Below are 18151 nucleotides of genomic sequence, written 5' to 3'. Positions count from 1 at the left end.
GGTCTCGTAGTCGGCGGGTTCAATGTAATATTGAGGAAGTCAAGGTATTTGAGTCGTTGCGAGAGTTGCCAGTCGCTCCCGATTTAGCTGCTCCGGCGCCGCCTCCGTGCCGTCGCGACGCAGTAACCCGAGCGACGTCGTCCTGCGCGCTCCCTTCTATCGTTCCTTTATTTCACATCGTCTAGTGGGAGATCCGTTTCAACAACTGCATTGTTCGCTCCGACATTCCTTTATCTTCTGTGTTGTTTCCATAGTGATATGTTTACATTTCCATACAAGTGTGTATGACTAGCGTGCTCGTTATTGACTCGGTATGTTAGCAAAACATCAAAATATATTTGCTACTCTTGATTGAATTGTGTCCGATATCTGTGAAATACCCTGAAATGTGTGTTGATTGGTGTATGTATAGTCCCTAAAGATATTTTTCATAAAAGAAATTAAAAAGAAAGCGTAGTTCCTTGTTTATCACCTCTCATTCTAGACTGAGATGATCACCATTGCGACATATGCACAGCGCATTTAATATCCTCATAAATATTCCAGATAAACCTTTTTCTACCAAACAATGAGTTGCACATTATTAGGAATGGTTATGCCTTCATCCCAATAAGTTTGTATCAGATCGTAAACCACTTTCGTATTTATATTATTTGTTTACTGTTTCTAAGGACACAAATTCATATTTGTCGGTATGTTGCCAAGTAATGTTTGGTTGTGTTTGTTGACACACTGTTCTACCGGCACCGGTCGAAAATTTTCGCTATAAAAAATAAAACTGATTTTACATTTTTTTAAAATTTACAATAGCTGATCGTCTTCTGTTTCAAGAACTTCCATTCAATTAAAGTTTTAAAAGACCGCGCGTCTCCTTTCCTATGCCTACAAAACCGTAGAAAGCAAACAAAATACGTCGTTACGAGTTTAACGTGCGCATAAGTGTGCAAGGTGTGAGGCCTGGTGACAATCGACAATGGTGCGGCGATGATCGCGCCGCAGCCGCCGCGCGCTCGCCCCGCATGCGCACGCCCAACATGCGCCTCTGCGGGTGTTGCCTCGGTTAGTGCCTTGGTATCTTCTGGATAAGCTTCTCGTTACTCATTTATTGCATGATTCGAACGCATTTTACGCCTTTTAACACATGGCCGCCGGTGTGCTAGTTATTAACCCAATTTTACAAATCTCGCAAGTGATTTATCATCTCTGGCTTGTCTTTACAGACTTGATGCGTATTGATAAATGACTGTCTTTCCTTTTTAAATAATAGACTGTTTTTGTTTTCATATTAATGGAATTTTAAATTAAGAAATTCTAAAGTTTCTCTTGATGATTTCTAAAGTAATGCTAACAATATAGCTACAATTTTTCCGCAATGATCTACATAACCACATAATGTATTATCTTCACACGGTTTTACATAAGAAACGTGTATTGGTAGCGTCTTCACAACACAGTCGTATTCCTCCAAGTTCGCAGAACTATAGCGTGGGGGATCTAGTTAACATAATCGTGAGATTTGTCCAAATAGCCCTCGCCTATTTAGGAAGGTCGACATAATTAAATTGACTCATGGAATTTGGCTTTGTATCAAAATTAGTTTGTTGTTTTTGGATAAAAAGATTTAAGGAAAGGATTGATATGAATTTGAAGTAGAGCGTTGTTGTTTATTTACATATTTTAATGCACAGTTTTACTCACAGATATACATAGGTGTTGTTTTGTTTAAACAGAATGATACAGATTTACACTTGTTTACATGTGTCCTGACATGACTCGTTCCGTCTTGACCTTGTCGAATTATTTTCGGGTCGGCCATTGGTGTGCACTTGTGGAGTGACATCCACAAACGAGCACGTGTGACGTCCTTTCTGTAATTCATAAATTAATATTACATTATTGTTGTAATTTTTTGCGATTGTGGAGGTTGAAATAGTTAAAAAGGTTTCCCTACAATATATTTGGCATTATAATTGTTGAACATGCTTGTAAACGTTATTATTGTTTTTGCATGATATGGATAATGTTTTATGATGGCGATAAGAATTATCAAGCGAGGAGTCTTGGTAGAGACCTTAATATGTTTAATGAATGACGTTTCAATTGTATGGCCTAGTCTTGATTAATAATTTAATTGGGTGAGTAACTGTCGTTGCCCCTGGATCGCGTGATTGTTGCAGCGTTTTGCAAATTTATATTTTGCATTGCATATTGTGAATATTGTATGCTTGGATAATCACTGTGTTGTGAATTGAGCATTTCTTTTGTTTGCTTTTTGCTGTTCTTACTGTCCAACTGCGGTAAAAATGGTATCAGCGAGTGTTTAGGGCTTCCGTCCTGAAAATCTAAAGTTGTTTAGAAATTATTTTGTAAAAAAAAAGCAATTTTCTTTTTTTGGTAATTTAGCTGTGCGATGTTTGTAATTTTTTTCAAAGTACTTCGAAAAAAAAAGAATTATGAAACTAGCTTATCATACGAAAGTAAATATTTGAAATATTTTTCTAAAGAACAAGCAACTGATAGCATTTACATTCATTATGTCCGTGTTAGCGGCGAGTGTAGTGTGAACTAATTTTATTTATGTTAGTCACCCACCTGGCCACCTGTGTCTTCCCCACCTGGTGTTCCACATAAAAATAGCTAAACTCATTACTCTTTATACAGTTTCTACGTGAACTTAATGAGGTTGCGCGCCATATTTTAGTTACATGTTTACAACGCTGACCTAATTAGGCTTCAAAATATAATTAGTAGTGCAATTCCAGTATCGATTGAATTTGTAATGAATGTTATCCACGATGTTTTCTTCATGCATGATCCTTGCACGCTATGTCTCATTTAAATGCATCGATGTTTCGTTTTGATTATAATTTTAATGTCGAGTATATGTTACCTACATCTTCGATCATTTTCGAAGGTTACAAAGATTTGGGTTGGTATAAAGCCACAAGGGTAATTTTCGTGACGCTGTATTTATAGAATACCTACGAGTTAACTTTATAGTTTCTGGTAGAGAAAATCCTTGCAACTAGTGTAGTATGTACAAAAAATAATAATTTTACATGGGGTATCAACAGAAGGCACCTATGATAAATGTCAGGTAGAAAGCCAACTGTAAAAAAATGACAATTCTTTGGAAACAGTCAGGATCACATGCCCCTGTGACGCAGTTATTCTTTGACCTCCCGTTCCGAGTTTGATTCTTACGGTAAATATATTCAGATTGTGATGGGTCTTGTATGTAAGTACTTACAATAAGTGTGCCATTACGACCCTTAATTTATCCCTATTTAATATTGATGAATGATGATTGATGGTAATATAGGGATGATGACAAGGTCTTAGAACAATATAAATAAGTTAATAACATGATATAATTTACGTAATTTAATGCATTTAGTGAATTTTTAGTTTTAAATTTGACGCCATAAATGTTTTATACTCATTTAAAGTACGATGGGAAAACCCATGCGATGCGATTATTTCTCAAAAGTTTGAGTCGCTGTGAAACTAAATTAAAAAAAAAGAAAAATTAGTCATCATACCTATTTGAAATGTTCTAAAACAGTGGGCGGAGGTCGCAAGTCTTCCGAAGCAGAAGAGACACCTCGCCGGGCCGGGTCCCGGGCTTCTAGCGTTTCCGATGAGGGCGGTTTTAATGAGCCTTCGCCAGAAGTGGTGGCGCGCCTGCGGCCTGCCGACTACCGCTCGCCGACCGCGCCGCTCACGCGCGACCACCGCGACGGCGAGCGGGCGCGGTCTGATCCCGACACCCTGTCTGTGCTGCAGCAGGTCAGTGTTAGAGGCGGTAACAAGTGACATTCACATTTAAGTTGGCGCTGATAGTTCCGAAGCTTCCTGGCATATTTTTTCATTTTCATTTCATTGTCTGTGGTTTGAACACAGGTATTTTAATTGAGATGTGAATGTTTTCAGGACTCCGGCGTAGTAGTGAGCGAGGCTAGTCAAGGTTCCATCGAGGTTCTAGATAAATCGACTACGAGCCAATGGAGCGTGTCGGAGGCCGAGGCGGCAATGGGCGAGCAAGACGACGACAACAAGCAGCCCGACAGCATGACGCCCGACGAGGCGGAGATACTGCTCAGTTCCAGGTATGCGTCAGCACATACAGAGTGACGCGTCAGGTATACTACAATATGAAGGTAGCTCTATGTGGCCCACTGTACACAGCATCAATAAAAAAAAATACATGTGACTTATACTCACAGACAAACATAACACGCAATAACTAATCGAAATGATCGATTTGCTGAAAAAGTTGGGTGTTCGTTTGTAAGTTTGGTTATAAATTTACCACGAAGGGTCACAAATTGATAGATTTGCGAAAATGTGAACTTAAGATAATACGATTCATCTCTTAGAATCCTACGAAAGTTTAAAATTTCCTAGGAAGTTCTATTTATTTTCCGGTAGCATATACATATAAGATGAACGGATATAATCATTAACCTCGGTCCACTGTTATTATTTATTTCACAGCACTTTGACTCATTTAAATAAAACAGTTCTTTACTTCCCATCATTTTGAATCTCTTATTAATTTCATGTTTTGTATCAGCTTTCAAAATAGTATTACAAAACTATGCTTAATTTATTTTCTAAGAGCCTACATTTTTATCTTTCTTGTTCTATTACATGTTTACTCCTCAATTCATGCATGCTCAAATTTCACTTCCTGTTATTTAGTGAACATCTTTTTTTGCACTCTCTGCATTAAGTAGGCTAAGAAAATACATGTATATGTATTGTATGTTGAGAATAAAATAAAAATACTTATAATTTATTCTTTTGTATGTTGAGATGTTGCGCTTGATATTATTTTTTAAATGTTGATTTTTTTATCATTTGCATGCTGCCTGTCCGCACCACGCTTCATTCTTGATGATCTGATCATATTTGCAGTATACTGGAGAAAAAACTTAGGTAAGCTCGTCGCATTTGTAACGTACCTATGTTGTTATTCTGTCGTATGCTGTTTCTTATTCTTATTATATTTTCTAAAGCGTCTAATTTATTATCTTACTTATGACGTAATTATAATGACTATGCATCAGAGCGGGATATCAAATATGTGCTTACTTATTCGGGAGTGGATTTATCGTAGTAAAATGTAGATTAAAATTCATTAGGATTAAAAAACAGGATAAATGAGTGTCGAATGTAGGCAAATTTGACGACTACATTTTGCGAGAAAAACAAAAACCTAAGATACTAATTTTGTTTTTCCGATTTTTTCTTCATCAACCTTCTCATCTTTAGTTGATCTATATGTTATCACATCCACAGACAAGAAGCTCTGCTGTCGGACGAGCAAGCGCAGGAGATAGTGGCGATGCTGTCGCCGCACGCGCTGCCCAACGACAACGGCGTGTCGCTCAACGACAGCTACCAGTCCGTACTCTCCTACGAGAGGTATGGAATCTCATCGGCTGAATCTTTTTTTTAATGTACTAATTCTTTCCATGTATGTCGTAAATTGCTCCCAAAGGATAAAGACCACATTCATCTAGTGCAAGATTTTAGCTGGCCTGGTAGCGAAGGCCAGGTGCTTCTTTTCCAGTGCAGATTAAAAAAGTCACAATGTGGCCTTTTAGTATTTTTGAGACTGTTGGCCTTGTCTACCTCGTAAGGGCTAAAGACTTAATTATAGGAAGACGTATGTATAAATATCTTTCTTGAATATTCTTAGAGAGATGTTGATCGAAATCTGAGCTATTGGAACTAATGATATCGTCTTTGCATTTGTTCCGGTTGCATCTTACCTGGGATTCACTGCTCAACTGACCCCCACCTTATTGAATCTGTTGTATGTAATAAGAACAAAACTGCAGGATGACGTATTTTCAAATTTTTATTGTTGATTTTCACATTAAGAAACTTTCGGATTTCCAGTATGCAGTCAGTGGATGAGAGCTACGAGTTCGTTTCCCTGGAGGCGGATAACGGCATGGCGGGCGGCGACCGGCGGATGCCCCACGAGGCGGATCCGGAACCGGATCCGGCGCCCGCGCCCGCCGCCGAAACCGGCTCCGGCGCCGGATCAGACACCGTGTTCGATTTTTACCCCCCGCGGCAGCTGCGAGAACTCGGGGAAGAAAACGGCATTCATTACTTTGAGGATGGACACTTTTACACAGAGGTGCGTCATGCTGTTGTAATATTATTAAGTAATTAGCTTTTGCTTACAAATATTAATTTATCACCATATATGTGTATGATTGCCTCATCTCTTGAGAAACCAAATGCCAAGAAAATGGATGTTTAATTCATAAATAAAAAGGAAATATGGACGCTATATAAAATTGTAATTTAGACGGTCAATTTTGAAATAAATAATATATAATTGTCGTGTGGAGCAACACTGTCAAGTGGTTAAACAAAACGATGGGATGTTCCAGTTTGTGATGTAGCGAGCAGTAGCGAGATCTATGACATGGTCTTCTGAATAAAAATATGAAATATGGTTTGTTTTTAGATGGCGGGTCTACCACCGATTGAGGAAGATGAAGACGACGACTATTACCCAACGGTGTTTGTTAAGAAAAACACCAAAGTTAAGTTCAGGTATGTTTGAATAGTGGTGAGATCGGACGGGCAAGAGTGTCGCCTTTTAAATATTCAAGAAATCATAATGCTTTGATATTCAGACTTATAATGTGTACGATTAAAATAATGCATGATGACCCATGATGGCATAGGTTCCAAATGTTACACGGATTGAAAGTGTGAATTAGTTTCTAACTGATGTTCTAACAGTGAGGCAAACATCGTGGGAAACGTGCATATTCAGGCAACTGGGTTTGTAACCATGAAAGGTTAGGTTCTTTTTCAATTTACATACATTTTTGTAGGAAAAAACATCTTTTTTTATTCTTCAGTACGGGCCCAATGCGCGTATTCTCGACGCACTCCATCAGCGAGTACGACCGCCGCAACGAGGACGTTGACCCCGTGGCCGCCTCCGCCGAGTACGAGCTGGAGAAAAGAGTGGAGAAGATGCACGTGTTCCCCGTAGATCTGGTCAAGGGAGCTGATGGCCTGGGACTTTCTATTATCGGTCAGTATTATGAAAATAAAATCAATCTGCAAAAAAATACTCATTAAAGCAAGCAGACTAATATATTTATTTATTTATCATTTGGTTATAGTTTCATGGCCAAAATTCTTGTTTAGTTGCACATAGCCATTTCGCGTTACGTGATTATTTTTATAATGGACCACCATTTTATCCCCGAAACAAATGGAAATGTGTCAAAGTGACAGAGAGAGGGAGAGAGAGATCGAAAGTTTGATCATTTTCTGTTGATTCTGGGGTCATTTTCGTTCACATCTGTTGTTTGAATAAATTATTAAGTGTGTATTTCTCATCCGTTTTCTTCAATTTTCAAAAAATTCAAAATTAGTCTATCGTTTTAGAATTAAGTAGGTACTCTGATAAAAAAAAACAATGTAGGTATTATATGTCAGGTATGGGCGTGGGAGCGGACGCGGGTCTAGAGAAGCTTGGTATCTTCGTGAAAACTATAACTGAGAGCGGCGCGGCGGCGCGCGACGGCCGCATACACGTCAACGACCAGATCATCGAGGTGGACGGGAAGAGTCTCGTGAGTATACGACATACGACACATTACGTAACAATTACACTACTAAAACTTTACGTCTAAGGAGTCACAGGTTAAAATCACACATCGGGGATATATCATTGATTATTTTTTCATTTATGTACATTAGTTTGAGAACTAAGCGATGCTTTTACGGCATGGGAAAACATCGTGTGGTAATCTGCAGGCAAATGAATGTACAACCATGAAAAAATACAGGTTAGGTTCCCAAGCAATGATTGTGGAGGTCAGATGGGAGTCGCTACGTGTAAAAACCTGACTCACTCGCTTTACTTCTGCGTTTAACGCAGAACTGGCACTTTCATTGAGATATCTGCAATATGGTCTTTCATTTTACCAGGTGGGCGTGACACAAGCGTATGCCGCGTCAGTGCTGCGTAACACATCAGGACCTGTGAAGTTCCTTATCGGTCGGGAAAAAGACCCCGAAAACAGCGAAGTGGCTCATTTGATCCGACAGTCTTTGATAGCAGACAAGGAGAGAGAGGAACGGTAAGTCTATTTCACACATCATCATCATATTTTAAAGTTGAATAATATTTTTGTGGAAACCGTTTCACGCCTAATAGTAAACTACTTTAGCAAGAGCGTGTTCGAAGAGAGCACGAGTTCTTAGCTGATAGCTGAAGATAGACGTCTGGTGAAAATGCTGCTGTGTAGTTGGTTCCGCCGCTTCTTCTACACATGCGCGTTGGAAACGGTAGTAGTTAGGATTAGATAAGTGATGTGACGTCAATAAGTGATTTTGAAAATTAATCTATTCTATTCTAATCGTTTATTGTAAAGCGGGAGTCAGTTTGAAAAAAGCGGCTCATATTTCTTTCAGAGATTCCATTGTGGTTATAAATGAAAGGAGCTTAAGATCATTTTTTCTATGGGTTGGCTATCGGAGAAAGATGAGCGAAAAAAACCGAAAGTCTCCGTCCGAGTATTAACAAAAATTGTTAATAAGTTTTTGATAGAATAATTTATAATTGCAGCGCGGCCCGCGAACGTGCTCGTCGCCAACAGTCGTCCGACGACGAGTGCCCCGCGGCCGCCGCGTCGCCCGCGCAGCCGCGACACCCGGAGATCAACGAGTTGCGGTCTTTGCTGCATGAGGTAAGCGATCAATCTATACTAATATTATAAAGCTGAAGAGTTTGTTTTGTTTGTTTAAACGCGCTAATCTCAGAAACTACTGAACCGATTTGAATAATTCTTTCACTGTTAGATAGTCTATTTATCGAGGAAGGCTATAGGCTACATTTTATCCAGGATTTCCTACGGGAAACGTCAACAATGCAGGTGAAAGTTGAATGAGTCGGCCATCTGCGAGCTTTCCACGCGAACGCTGCACAAACCAACAAAGATATAGTAAAACAATGTACTAAAGATGTGAAGTACTCATTTTTTGCCACAAAAAAGTCCGCGAGAGCATATATCTATCTCTTAAGGTACAATAACCACTTTTAGGTATGTTCATTTTTTAAGATTATTTTTTCATTATAAACATAAGTTATTTTGAAACCAATTTTCTTTAATTCAGTATTAATCCTTATTCAAATAAATATGTTTATTACTTTCGGCTTTTCATGTAGACTAAAATTGCCATTTTTGCCATTTACAGTATATAAATCAAACGAATAGGTTTTGAGATATAGTCGTTATAAGCAATTTGCAGCGAAACATTTAAAACGGCAAACCAGCGTTCTTTCTAATACTTTCAATAGGCTATTACACTCTTTTTTGAAAACTGTTTTAAATCAATCCTGAGACTGTGTTATACCTATAGAATTTTTATTAAAATTTTTTGAAGCCGAAAAGTGCTCTAAAAACGATTTATTATTTATGATTTTGTATTTTCGCGCGAAAACGCCATCCGCCATGCTGTTTTGACTCGTGACGTCATACTTTTAGTAAACAATACGGCTCTACGTAAGACTAAAGTAAAAAGATTTTTGTAATAATGAATTACAATACATATTGTTGGTGTCTTGTTCCTGAATGCAAGAATACAAGTATAAAAACACCAGAAAAATTGTGGATTCCACTGCCAAGTGATATTAAAATGAGAAACCATCAACGTATTAATCCTCGGTAGATTTATATTGTCTGCTTTCACAAAACCGTCTTCCATGATTCTATTAAATTATTAAAGAGTAAAAACCCAAAAACGTGATAGAAATTTTAAAATTTCAAAATAAACAGAGCCTGACATCATCAATATGTTTTCGATTCGATATTTGTTTACTAAAAGTATGACGTCACGTCAGTACCCAACATGGCGGATAGCGTTTTCGACTTTTGAAGAACAGATTAAAAAAGAGGATTTTTTAAATTGAATTATAAAATCCATATTGCACTTTTATGAATAATGATCGATGTTTTTCTTTTATTTTTTACAAAATCTATAAGATACGTGCATTTTTATATTTTTTTTTACATGGTGTAAAATAGCCTATTAGCAGCTATAATTGATAAAGCCGAGGAGGATGTTTTCAAAAATAAATATGATGCCCAAAATAACTATTCCACGCGGACGAAGTCGCGGGCACAGCTAGTATAAATATATGACAATTGACTTTGCGGTATATATAAAAAAATCTATATTGCGTACTGTGGGATTTTCACAGACTTGCGCTGCGCTGCACATCAATTACAAAACACAATTTTGTAAATTGTATGCGTTATTATATACGATTCCATAGGTTCCACTTTTACAGACTAAAAAGTGCGTCGCGGATAGTTTTCCGACTGCATCACACCGTAATATTTAAACCGTAATTTGTCCCGTAAATATTTAAATATATACGGGACAAATTACATAGATTGAGTTAGCCTCGAAGTAAGTTCGAGACTTGTGTTACGAGATACTAACTCAACGATACTATATTGTTTAATAAATACTTATATAGATAAACATCCAAGACCCAGGCCAATCGGAGAAAGTTCGTTTCTCATCATGCCCTACGATCATTGGATGAAAGATTGGATACTTAAGTCAAAACTTCAGTAAATTATATAAGACTAGCGGCCCGCACCGGCTTCGCACGGGTGGACATATTTTTGTGTTTTATATTTTGAAATAAACAAAGAGTAAAAACAAATTTATGCCTATGTCACTTTTGAAGGTCTATTCTATATCTGTGCCAAATTTTATCAAAATCGGCCCAGTAGTTTTTGAGTTTATTCCACACAAACATACAAAAATACAAATCTTTCCTCTTTATTATTAGTGTGGATTTTTTAAATATCTGTGTTTAAATTAGAAATGTAAATAAATTTTATCTTCCAGTTGGTGGGCATGGAATCCGGCGGCGGCAGCGCAGCAGAGATCAGCAGCCGCATCAGCGAGTGGTGCTCGGCGCGCGCGCCCGACGACCAGCTGCGGCGCGCCCTCGCCACCGCCGCCGACTCCGCGCACACCGCGCAGAGGAAGTACGACAAGGTCGGCTCTCTCTCTCTCCCTATTTCTGTTATCTAGAGATAAGCTTGCCTTACTAGGTCATGTTGGTTTCTAGGTTGAGCTGGCTTCTCACTAAACTGTAGTAGTAATAGTAATATAGTAGCTTCAAAGCGCGGTCATCGCTGCTGGAAATCAATTTATTTAGTTATATATTTATAGAGAAATTAGTACAATCGCACTATTTATTTTTGGGGAAATTCAAGTTTTAAATCACACTCTTTGTAATTAGGGATGGCAGAGTTGACAACGACACGAAATCGTTTTCCTGTCTTGTGCCGCCTTTCTCTGTACTAAGTTTATGTATAAAACTTTTGATTATTTGCCATGGCAGGCGCGGCGAGCACTCCGCTCGTGGCGCAGAACCCGCGCGCTGGTGCGCGCGCGCGAGGAGTGGTGGAGCGGCGCGCTGCGGGACGCGCACCGCGAGTACGCCGGCGCGCTCTCCGCGCTGCACGACCGCGTGGCGCGGCTCGAGGTGCTGCTGCTGGTAGGTGGCCCTGCGCTACATGACGCGGTATATACAGAGAGTACGCCGGCGCGCTCTCCGCGCTGCACGACCGCGTGGCGCGGCTCGAGGTGCTGCTGCTGGTAGGTGGCCCTGCGCTACATGACGCGGTATATACAGAGAGTACGCCGGCGCGCTCTCCGCGCTGCACGACCGCGTGGCGCGGCTCGAGGTGCTGCTGCTGGTAGGTGGCCCTGCGCTACATGACGCGGTATATACAGAGAGTACGCCGGCGCGCTCTCCGCGCTGCACGACCGCGTGGCGCGGCTCGAGGTGCTGCTGCTGGTAGGTGGCCCTGCGCTACATGACGCGGTATATACAGAGAGTACGCCGGCGCGCTCTCCGCGCTGCACGACCGCGTGGCGCGGCTCGAGGTGCTGCTGCTGGTAGGTGGCCCTGCGCTACATGACGCGGTATATACAGAGAGTACGCCGGCGCGCTCTCCGCGCTGCACGACCGCGTGGCGCGGCTCGAGGTGCTGCTGCTGGTAGGTGGCCCTGCGCTACATGACGCGGTATATACAGAGAGTACGCCGGCGCGCTCTCCGCGCTGCACGACCGCGTGGCGCGGCTCGAGGTGCTGCTGCTGGTAGGTGGCCCTGCGCTACATGACGCGGTATATACAGAGAGTACGCCGGCGCGCTCTCCGCGCTGCACGACCGCGTGGCGCGGCTCGAGGTGCTGCTGCTGGTAGGTGGCCCTGCGCTACATGACGCGGTATATACAGAGAGTACGCCGGCGCGCTCTCCGCGCTGCACGACCGCGTGGCGCGGCTCGAGGTGCTGCTGCTGGTAGGTGGCCCTGCGCTACATGACGCGGTATATACAGAGAGTACGCCGGCGCGCTCTCCGCGCTGCACGACCGCGTGGCGCGGCTCGAGGTGCTGCTGCTGGTAGGTGGCCCTGCGCTACATGACGCGGTATATACAGAGAGTACGCCGGCGCGCTCTCCGCGCTGCACGACCGCGTGGCGCGGCTCGAGGTGCTGCTGCTGGTAGGTGGCCCTGCGCTACATGACGCGGTATATACAGAGAGTACGCCGGCGCGCTCTCCGCGCTGCACGACCGCGTGGCGCGGCTCGAGGTGCTGCTGCTGGTAGGTGGCCCTGCGCTACATGACGCGGTATATACAGAGAGTACGCCGGCGCGCTCTCCGCGCTGCACGACCGCGTGGCGCGGCTCGAGGTGCTGCTGCTGGTAGGTGGCCCTGCGCTACATGACGCGGTATATACAGAGAGTACGCCGGCGCGCTCTCCGCGCTGCACGACCGCGTGGCGCGGCTCGAGGTGCTGCTGCTGGTAGGTGGCCCTGCGCTACATGACGCGGTATATACAGAGAGTACGCCGGCGCGCTCTCCGCGCTGCACGACCGCGTGGCGCGGCTCGAGGTGCTGCTGCTGGTAGGTGGCCCTGCGCTACATGACGCGGTATATACAGAGAGTACGCCGGCGCGCTCTCCGCGCTGCACGACCGCGTGGCGCGGCTCGAGGTGCTGCTGCTGGTAGGTGGCCCTGCGCTACATGACGCGGTATATACAGAGAGTACGCCGGCGCGCTCTCCGCGCTGCACGACCGCGTGGCGCGGCTCGAGGTGCTGCTGCTGGTAGGTGGCCCTGCGCTACATGACGCGGTATATACAGAGAGTACGCCGGCGCGCTCTCCGCGCTGCACGACCGCGTGGCGCGGCTCGAGGTGCTGCTGCTGGTAGGTGGCCCTGCGCTACATGACGCGGTATATACAGAGAGTACGCCGGCGCGCTCTCCGCGCTGCACGACCGCGTGGCGCGGCTCGAGGTGCTGCTGCTGGTAGGTGGCCCTGCGCTACATGACGCGGTATATACAGAGAGTACGCCGGCGCGCTCTCCGCGCTGCACGACCGCGTGGCGCGGCTCGAGGTGCTGCTGCTGGTAGGTGGCCCTGCGCTACATGACGCGGTATATACAGAGAGTACGCCGGCGCGCTCTCCGCGCTGCACGACCGCGTGGCGCGGCTCGAGGTGCTGCTGCTGGTAGGTGGCCCTGCGCTACATGACGCGGTATATACAGAGAGTACGCCGGCGCGCTCTCCGCGCTGCACGACCGCGTGGCGCGGCTCGAGGTGCTGCTGCTGGTAGGTGGCCCTGCGCTACATGACGCGGTATATACAGAGAGTACGCCGGCGCGCTCTCCGCGCTGCACGACCGCGTGGCGCGGCTCGAGGTGCTGCTGCTGGTAGGTGGCCCTGCGCTACATGACGCGGTATATACAGAGAGTACGCCGGCGCGCTCTCCGCGCTGCACGACCGCGTGGCGCGGCTCGAGGTGCTGCTGCTGGTAGGTGGCCCTGCGCTACATGACGCGGTATATACAGAGAGTACGCCGGCGCGCTCTCCGCGCTGCACGACCGCGTGGCGCGGCTCGAGGTGCTGCTGCTGGTAGGTGGCACTACACGACAGATGTGATGTGTACGTCACAGGCGAGTCCGCGTCATCCGTTATCACGAGCGTTACGCGGTTCGCAAAACCCCTAGAGTTATAAGTTTCTGGCACAGAACGAACCTGAAGCCCACAAATTGCCATCTCTAGCTCTGAAGCGATATTACGAGTCATGCCTCATCTTTATACGCCAATGCCAAGTTCGGCGCGAGATTTGTATGGGCGGGGGGCGACTCGTGATATCGAGCGAAGCCAGCTTACTCCACCACACCATGCCATCACTCACGCCTCTATCAACCTTCGGGTTGTACAGGGTTATATAACGGCCGGATTACAGGAGAGGTGTACTGCTCTCGCCTTTGCTTTCTGCAACAACATAAGTGTTGCGTGCATATCTCGCTTAACCATGACACCGCTGAATCGTCGTTCGACTTTTTTATTCTAAATGATGCCTCTGGACATTTCTTGTTTTGGATCTTCGTTTTGATTGCGAATTTATTGTACTATCCATCATAATATTTTAATTTCTTATTAGTAATCACTCATATTAGAATCGTAGTCATTAAATAAATTGTTACCGTTTATTTTATTAATATTGTTTTTGTTATACAGGAAACTCAAAAGAAAGCTGGACTGCCGGTGATGTTGCCGCATGAGCCATCGGCGCGACGAGAGACGCCACCGTTGCCAAGAAGACCAGACCCAGACCCATTACTTATTAACGGTAAATGTGAAAAGACTTTTTGTGACGTGTAAATATGCGTGTAATTTTTGTGACGTAAAAAAGCTAATATGTGATTTATTTAAGAATACTTCTAGTTAATTTACAAAATTATCCACGTTGGAACGTTAGTAATATATTTCCTAAATAATCTAAAAAAAGTTTATTTATTATTCTAGATCCATGGAGCTCCGACAGCGATCTCTCCGATTTATCGCCCGTGGAGGACGAGTACGCGAAGGTCGATAAATCGGATCGCCGTCGCGAGGCTCCCGACATCGGTGACGTCACGGCCTCCACCGCCGATGACAAGACGCCTAATGACGTCACTACAGTCGTCAACAATGTCAAGGTAAAGTCTTTATCCGGGCATTAGTCCTGGTTACATCCTCACGTCTCTAGTGAGAGGTGTGTCCTTTGAACATGATCATGGATTGGGCGCGTCGCATTTTTACACGAGGCGACCCGTCCCAATCGTTTGTTTGTGTATTATGTTTTATTCCAGCTAACTAATAGGTTTCTAAAGTTGAATAAATTTTTTCCTTACAGCCCGTGGTAAGCGCCAGCAACATACACGTGACGTACGCGGTGCCGACCCACTCTCCGGCGGTGACGTCAGCGCCGGCCGTGACGTCATCGCCTTCTGTGACGTCACATGTGTCTACTGCAACTACAGCTACCGCCCCGGCTGCTACAGTGCCCGCTGAAAGATTGTGAGTGTCTTTCTCAAGGTAGAGGTAATGGCATGCCCCGTTACATTTGCGGTTTATCCGATAGTCGTGCGTTGATGTCTCCCGATTGTTTTGTAGTAATTATTTAAGGTTACACGTTAGGCCAACAAATGGGTTCTTATCTGGATGATTGTGAAAACGTGAAATCCTATATTAGACGGTCTATATTTGGTCAACGTAGAACCAACGAGCGTGCGTGCGTGCTTGCACTTCGTTGGCTCCGTGTGTGACCATATTTTCCCCACCCCTCAGGCCGTCTACGGAGCCAGCGGCGACACTAGCGGCGTCCCGGGAGTCAGTGTCGACGGTGGCGTCGCGCGAGCTGGACGCGGCCGTGCCGCGCGGCGCCCTGCTCGATAACTCGGCGCACCGCGCGCGCACCGACCTCGCCCGCCACCGCCACCACGCGCCGCACTCCACCCCACACTCGCCGCACTCGCTCAGCAACGCTAGCTCGGTCAGTATGTGAGACTGTCGGTGAACGTGGCGATAACGCAGGCCTCTCCACCTCTGAAGCTTTTTTCAGGAATGACGTGATGTGGCCGGGACCCGTCAAGGCAACCGTTGACTTGTAGGACCCCGTTGATTCAGTAGTGCAAATTGTGTAGATGACCAATCCTCACCTTCTCGAGAAACTCAAGATCTACAACACCTACATTAAATCCGGCCTCACATACGCAGCCCCAGCGTGGTACCCCTACGTCGCAGGGACAAACAGGTGCGGTCTCCGCGTTTAAGAGATTTAATGTCTCTGCGCCGTCGTCGGGGCCCCACGGTACTTGAGTAACACGACGATCGACTAGGGAGGGATCTGGACCGCGCCCCTCCACGCTCGCCCAGACCAAAGACACTGGGCATCACCTTTCAGGCAGTCAGGCTATCATCGTATCGAGCACCACGATACGGCGCCCGTTGACTCTAAGAGAGTAGGACCGAATTCGTGGCAGCCACGTCCACTCCAGCGACCTGTGTGTCGTAGCAGGCAGCGAAGATCTTTGCTAAAGAGGGCCGTAACCTTGAGTTGCTTATCCCCTATCTTCCCTACAGTTTACTTTCTACGTTAGATGAATAAATGAGAAATGTTACCAAATTCACACAAGAACTGATTATTCTTTGTTAGTTGGTGCATAAAGTAACGCAAACTATACTGAACTTATTTACAATGGACAAATTTATTAACAGTAGGTATTCTGTATTTACAGTACGATGGGCTTGACGATTCCTACAATGATTCAGCGGACGAATCACTTAGCGAGTCTACGTCTGGAGCACCGCCTCACACCGGTCACGGCACAGTAAGAAATATTCCTTACCATTTTTTCTTATCTTCATATCTTGTTATAATTTAAAAGCAGTGCCACTTTTTACCTGAATACGAGTTTTTTTCAAGATGAAATAATTTTCATATAAACTCGTCTTTCAGTATTAATTTATGATAATTTCAACGGACATTTGAAATTATAAAACCCCACGTTAGCCAGAAGTTGAACTTGACGAAGTACTTTGCAAAAGATACCCAATCAAAGCCAGTTCAAAAGAATCGTATTAATGTATTGATGCCATGTGGTTCTCGGCACCAATACAAAAAGAATAGGATCACTCCATCTCTTTTCCATGGATGTCGTAAAAGGCGACAAAGGGATAGGCTTACAAACTTGGGATTCTTTTTTAGGCGATGGGTTAGCAACCTGTCACTATTTGAATCTCAATTCTATCATTAAGCCAAATAGCTGAACGTGGCCATTTAGTCTTTTCAAGACTGTTGGCTCTGTCTACCCCGCAAGGGATATAGACGTGACTATATGTATGTATGTATGCATAGATATTTCGGTTTCAGATCATATAATTAAATCGAAGAAATTTTTCACACAAATGTGTTTTTAATGTTCAATGTTAATTTGTCCAGCGGGAGACCCGTCAGAGTTGCGGCAGCTCGGTCGGCAGCGGCACCGATGACGGCGTGTACTCGAGAGACCACCGACACCACCCGCTGTCAGGTGAGCACTGACTGCCAGTCAGTGTCTGGCGACCTCGCTCGTTAGGCTATCGATAGGGCGGTAATAATGGGAATATCGATAGGGCTATCGGTAGTAACTATTACAGTGTTAATTACTATCTAGGCCGGGCTCCCTGTTTTCTTGTTTGCAAACAGTTTGTTTGCTTACAGAATAGTTAAACAATGTTATCCGGGTTGAAAATTGGCGCTGCAGACCCGGCTTTTTATTGTCACATTTCACGTTAGCGATAGTCTTATCGATATTCTTACTACCTATGATGGAACTGTTGACAGTTTGGCATCTTTAGGACTGACCGCTTGCCCACATATATACCATGCATTGTGATAACACGTCCGCAACCTCACACCACATGCTTGTCCATTTATAAGCTGGATCACCTATCAAAGTTTAAAAAAATAACCTTTATGTTGAAAAAAAAAACCAAACTCATCTTACTCATACTTATTATTTATTTAATCTACATATATCTTCATAGCAATCTGATCTCCGTAAATCTGATTAGTGATGTGGTAACGGCATTGTGGAATACTGACTGAAAATACACAATGAAAAGCAAATTAAGTCACAATTATGATTTCGCTGCTGTTTTAAATCTTTGATTCGTGACAGCGACAATGCAACGCGAACAAAGCGGTTATCAATTGAGGTTTTGGAAATTCACGCTTTTGGTAGTATTCATAAC

General features: G+C 44.2%; 1 protein-coding gene across 5 annotated transcripts in view; it reads left to right on the top strand.

Moving 5' to 3' along the window:
• LOC106135031 (uncharacterized) overlaps positions 1-18151 on the top strand; it is a 36334-nt gene that overhangs the window by 13076 nt on the left and 5107 nt on the right. For 4 of the 5 annotated variants that reach the window (XM_060946576.1, XM_013335199.2, XM_013335201.2 and 1 more), the window contains 18 exons: positions 3566-3789; positions 3934-4109; positions 4921-4941; positions 5305-5430; positions 5911-6157; positions 6494-6582; positions 6897-7075; positions 7486-7622; positions 7981-8132; positions 8621-8741; positions 10918-11070; positions 11420-11575; positions 14612-14723; positions 14900-15072; positions 15270-15433; positions 15704-15908; positions 16654-16746; positions 17358-17448. In XM_060946576.1, coding sequence (XP_060802559.1) covers positions 3566-3789; positions 3934-4109; positions 4921-4941; positions 5305-5430; positions 5911-6157; positions 6494-6582; positions 6897-7075; positions 7486-7622; positions 7981-8132; positions 8621-8741; positions 10918-11070; positions 11420-11575; positions 14612-14723; positions 14900-15072; positions 15270-15433; positions 15704-15908; positions 16654-16746; positions 17358-17448 — 2619 coding nt within the window. Of the gene's footprint in view, positions 1-135; positions 1060-3565; positions 3790-3933; positions 4110-4920; positions 4942-5304; positions 5431-5910; positions 6158-6493; positions 6583-6896; positions 7076-7485; positions 7623-7980; positions 8133-8620; positions 8742-10917; positions 11071-11419; positions 11576-14611; positions 14724-14899; positions 15073-15269; positions 15434-15703; positions 15909-16653; positions 16747-17357; positions 17449-18151 lie in introns of those variants that run through there. The other variant, XM_060946577.1, reaches the window with a different exon arrangement.

This window comes from Amyelois transitella, chromosome 11 (assembly GCF_032362555.1).
Source record: "Amyelois transitella isolate CPQ chromosome 11, ilAmyTran1.1, whole genome shotgun sequence".
NCBI lineage: Eukaryota > Metazoa > Arthropoda > Insecta > Lepidoptera > Pyralidae > Amyelois > Amyelois transitella.
The sequence above is the reverse complement of the archived record's forward strand: the minus strand, read 5'-3'. Positions and strand labels throughout refer to the sequence as shown.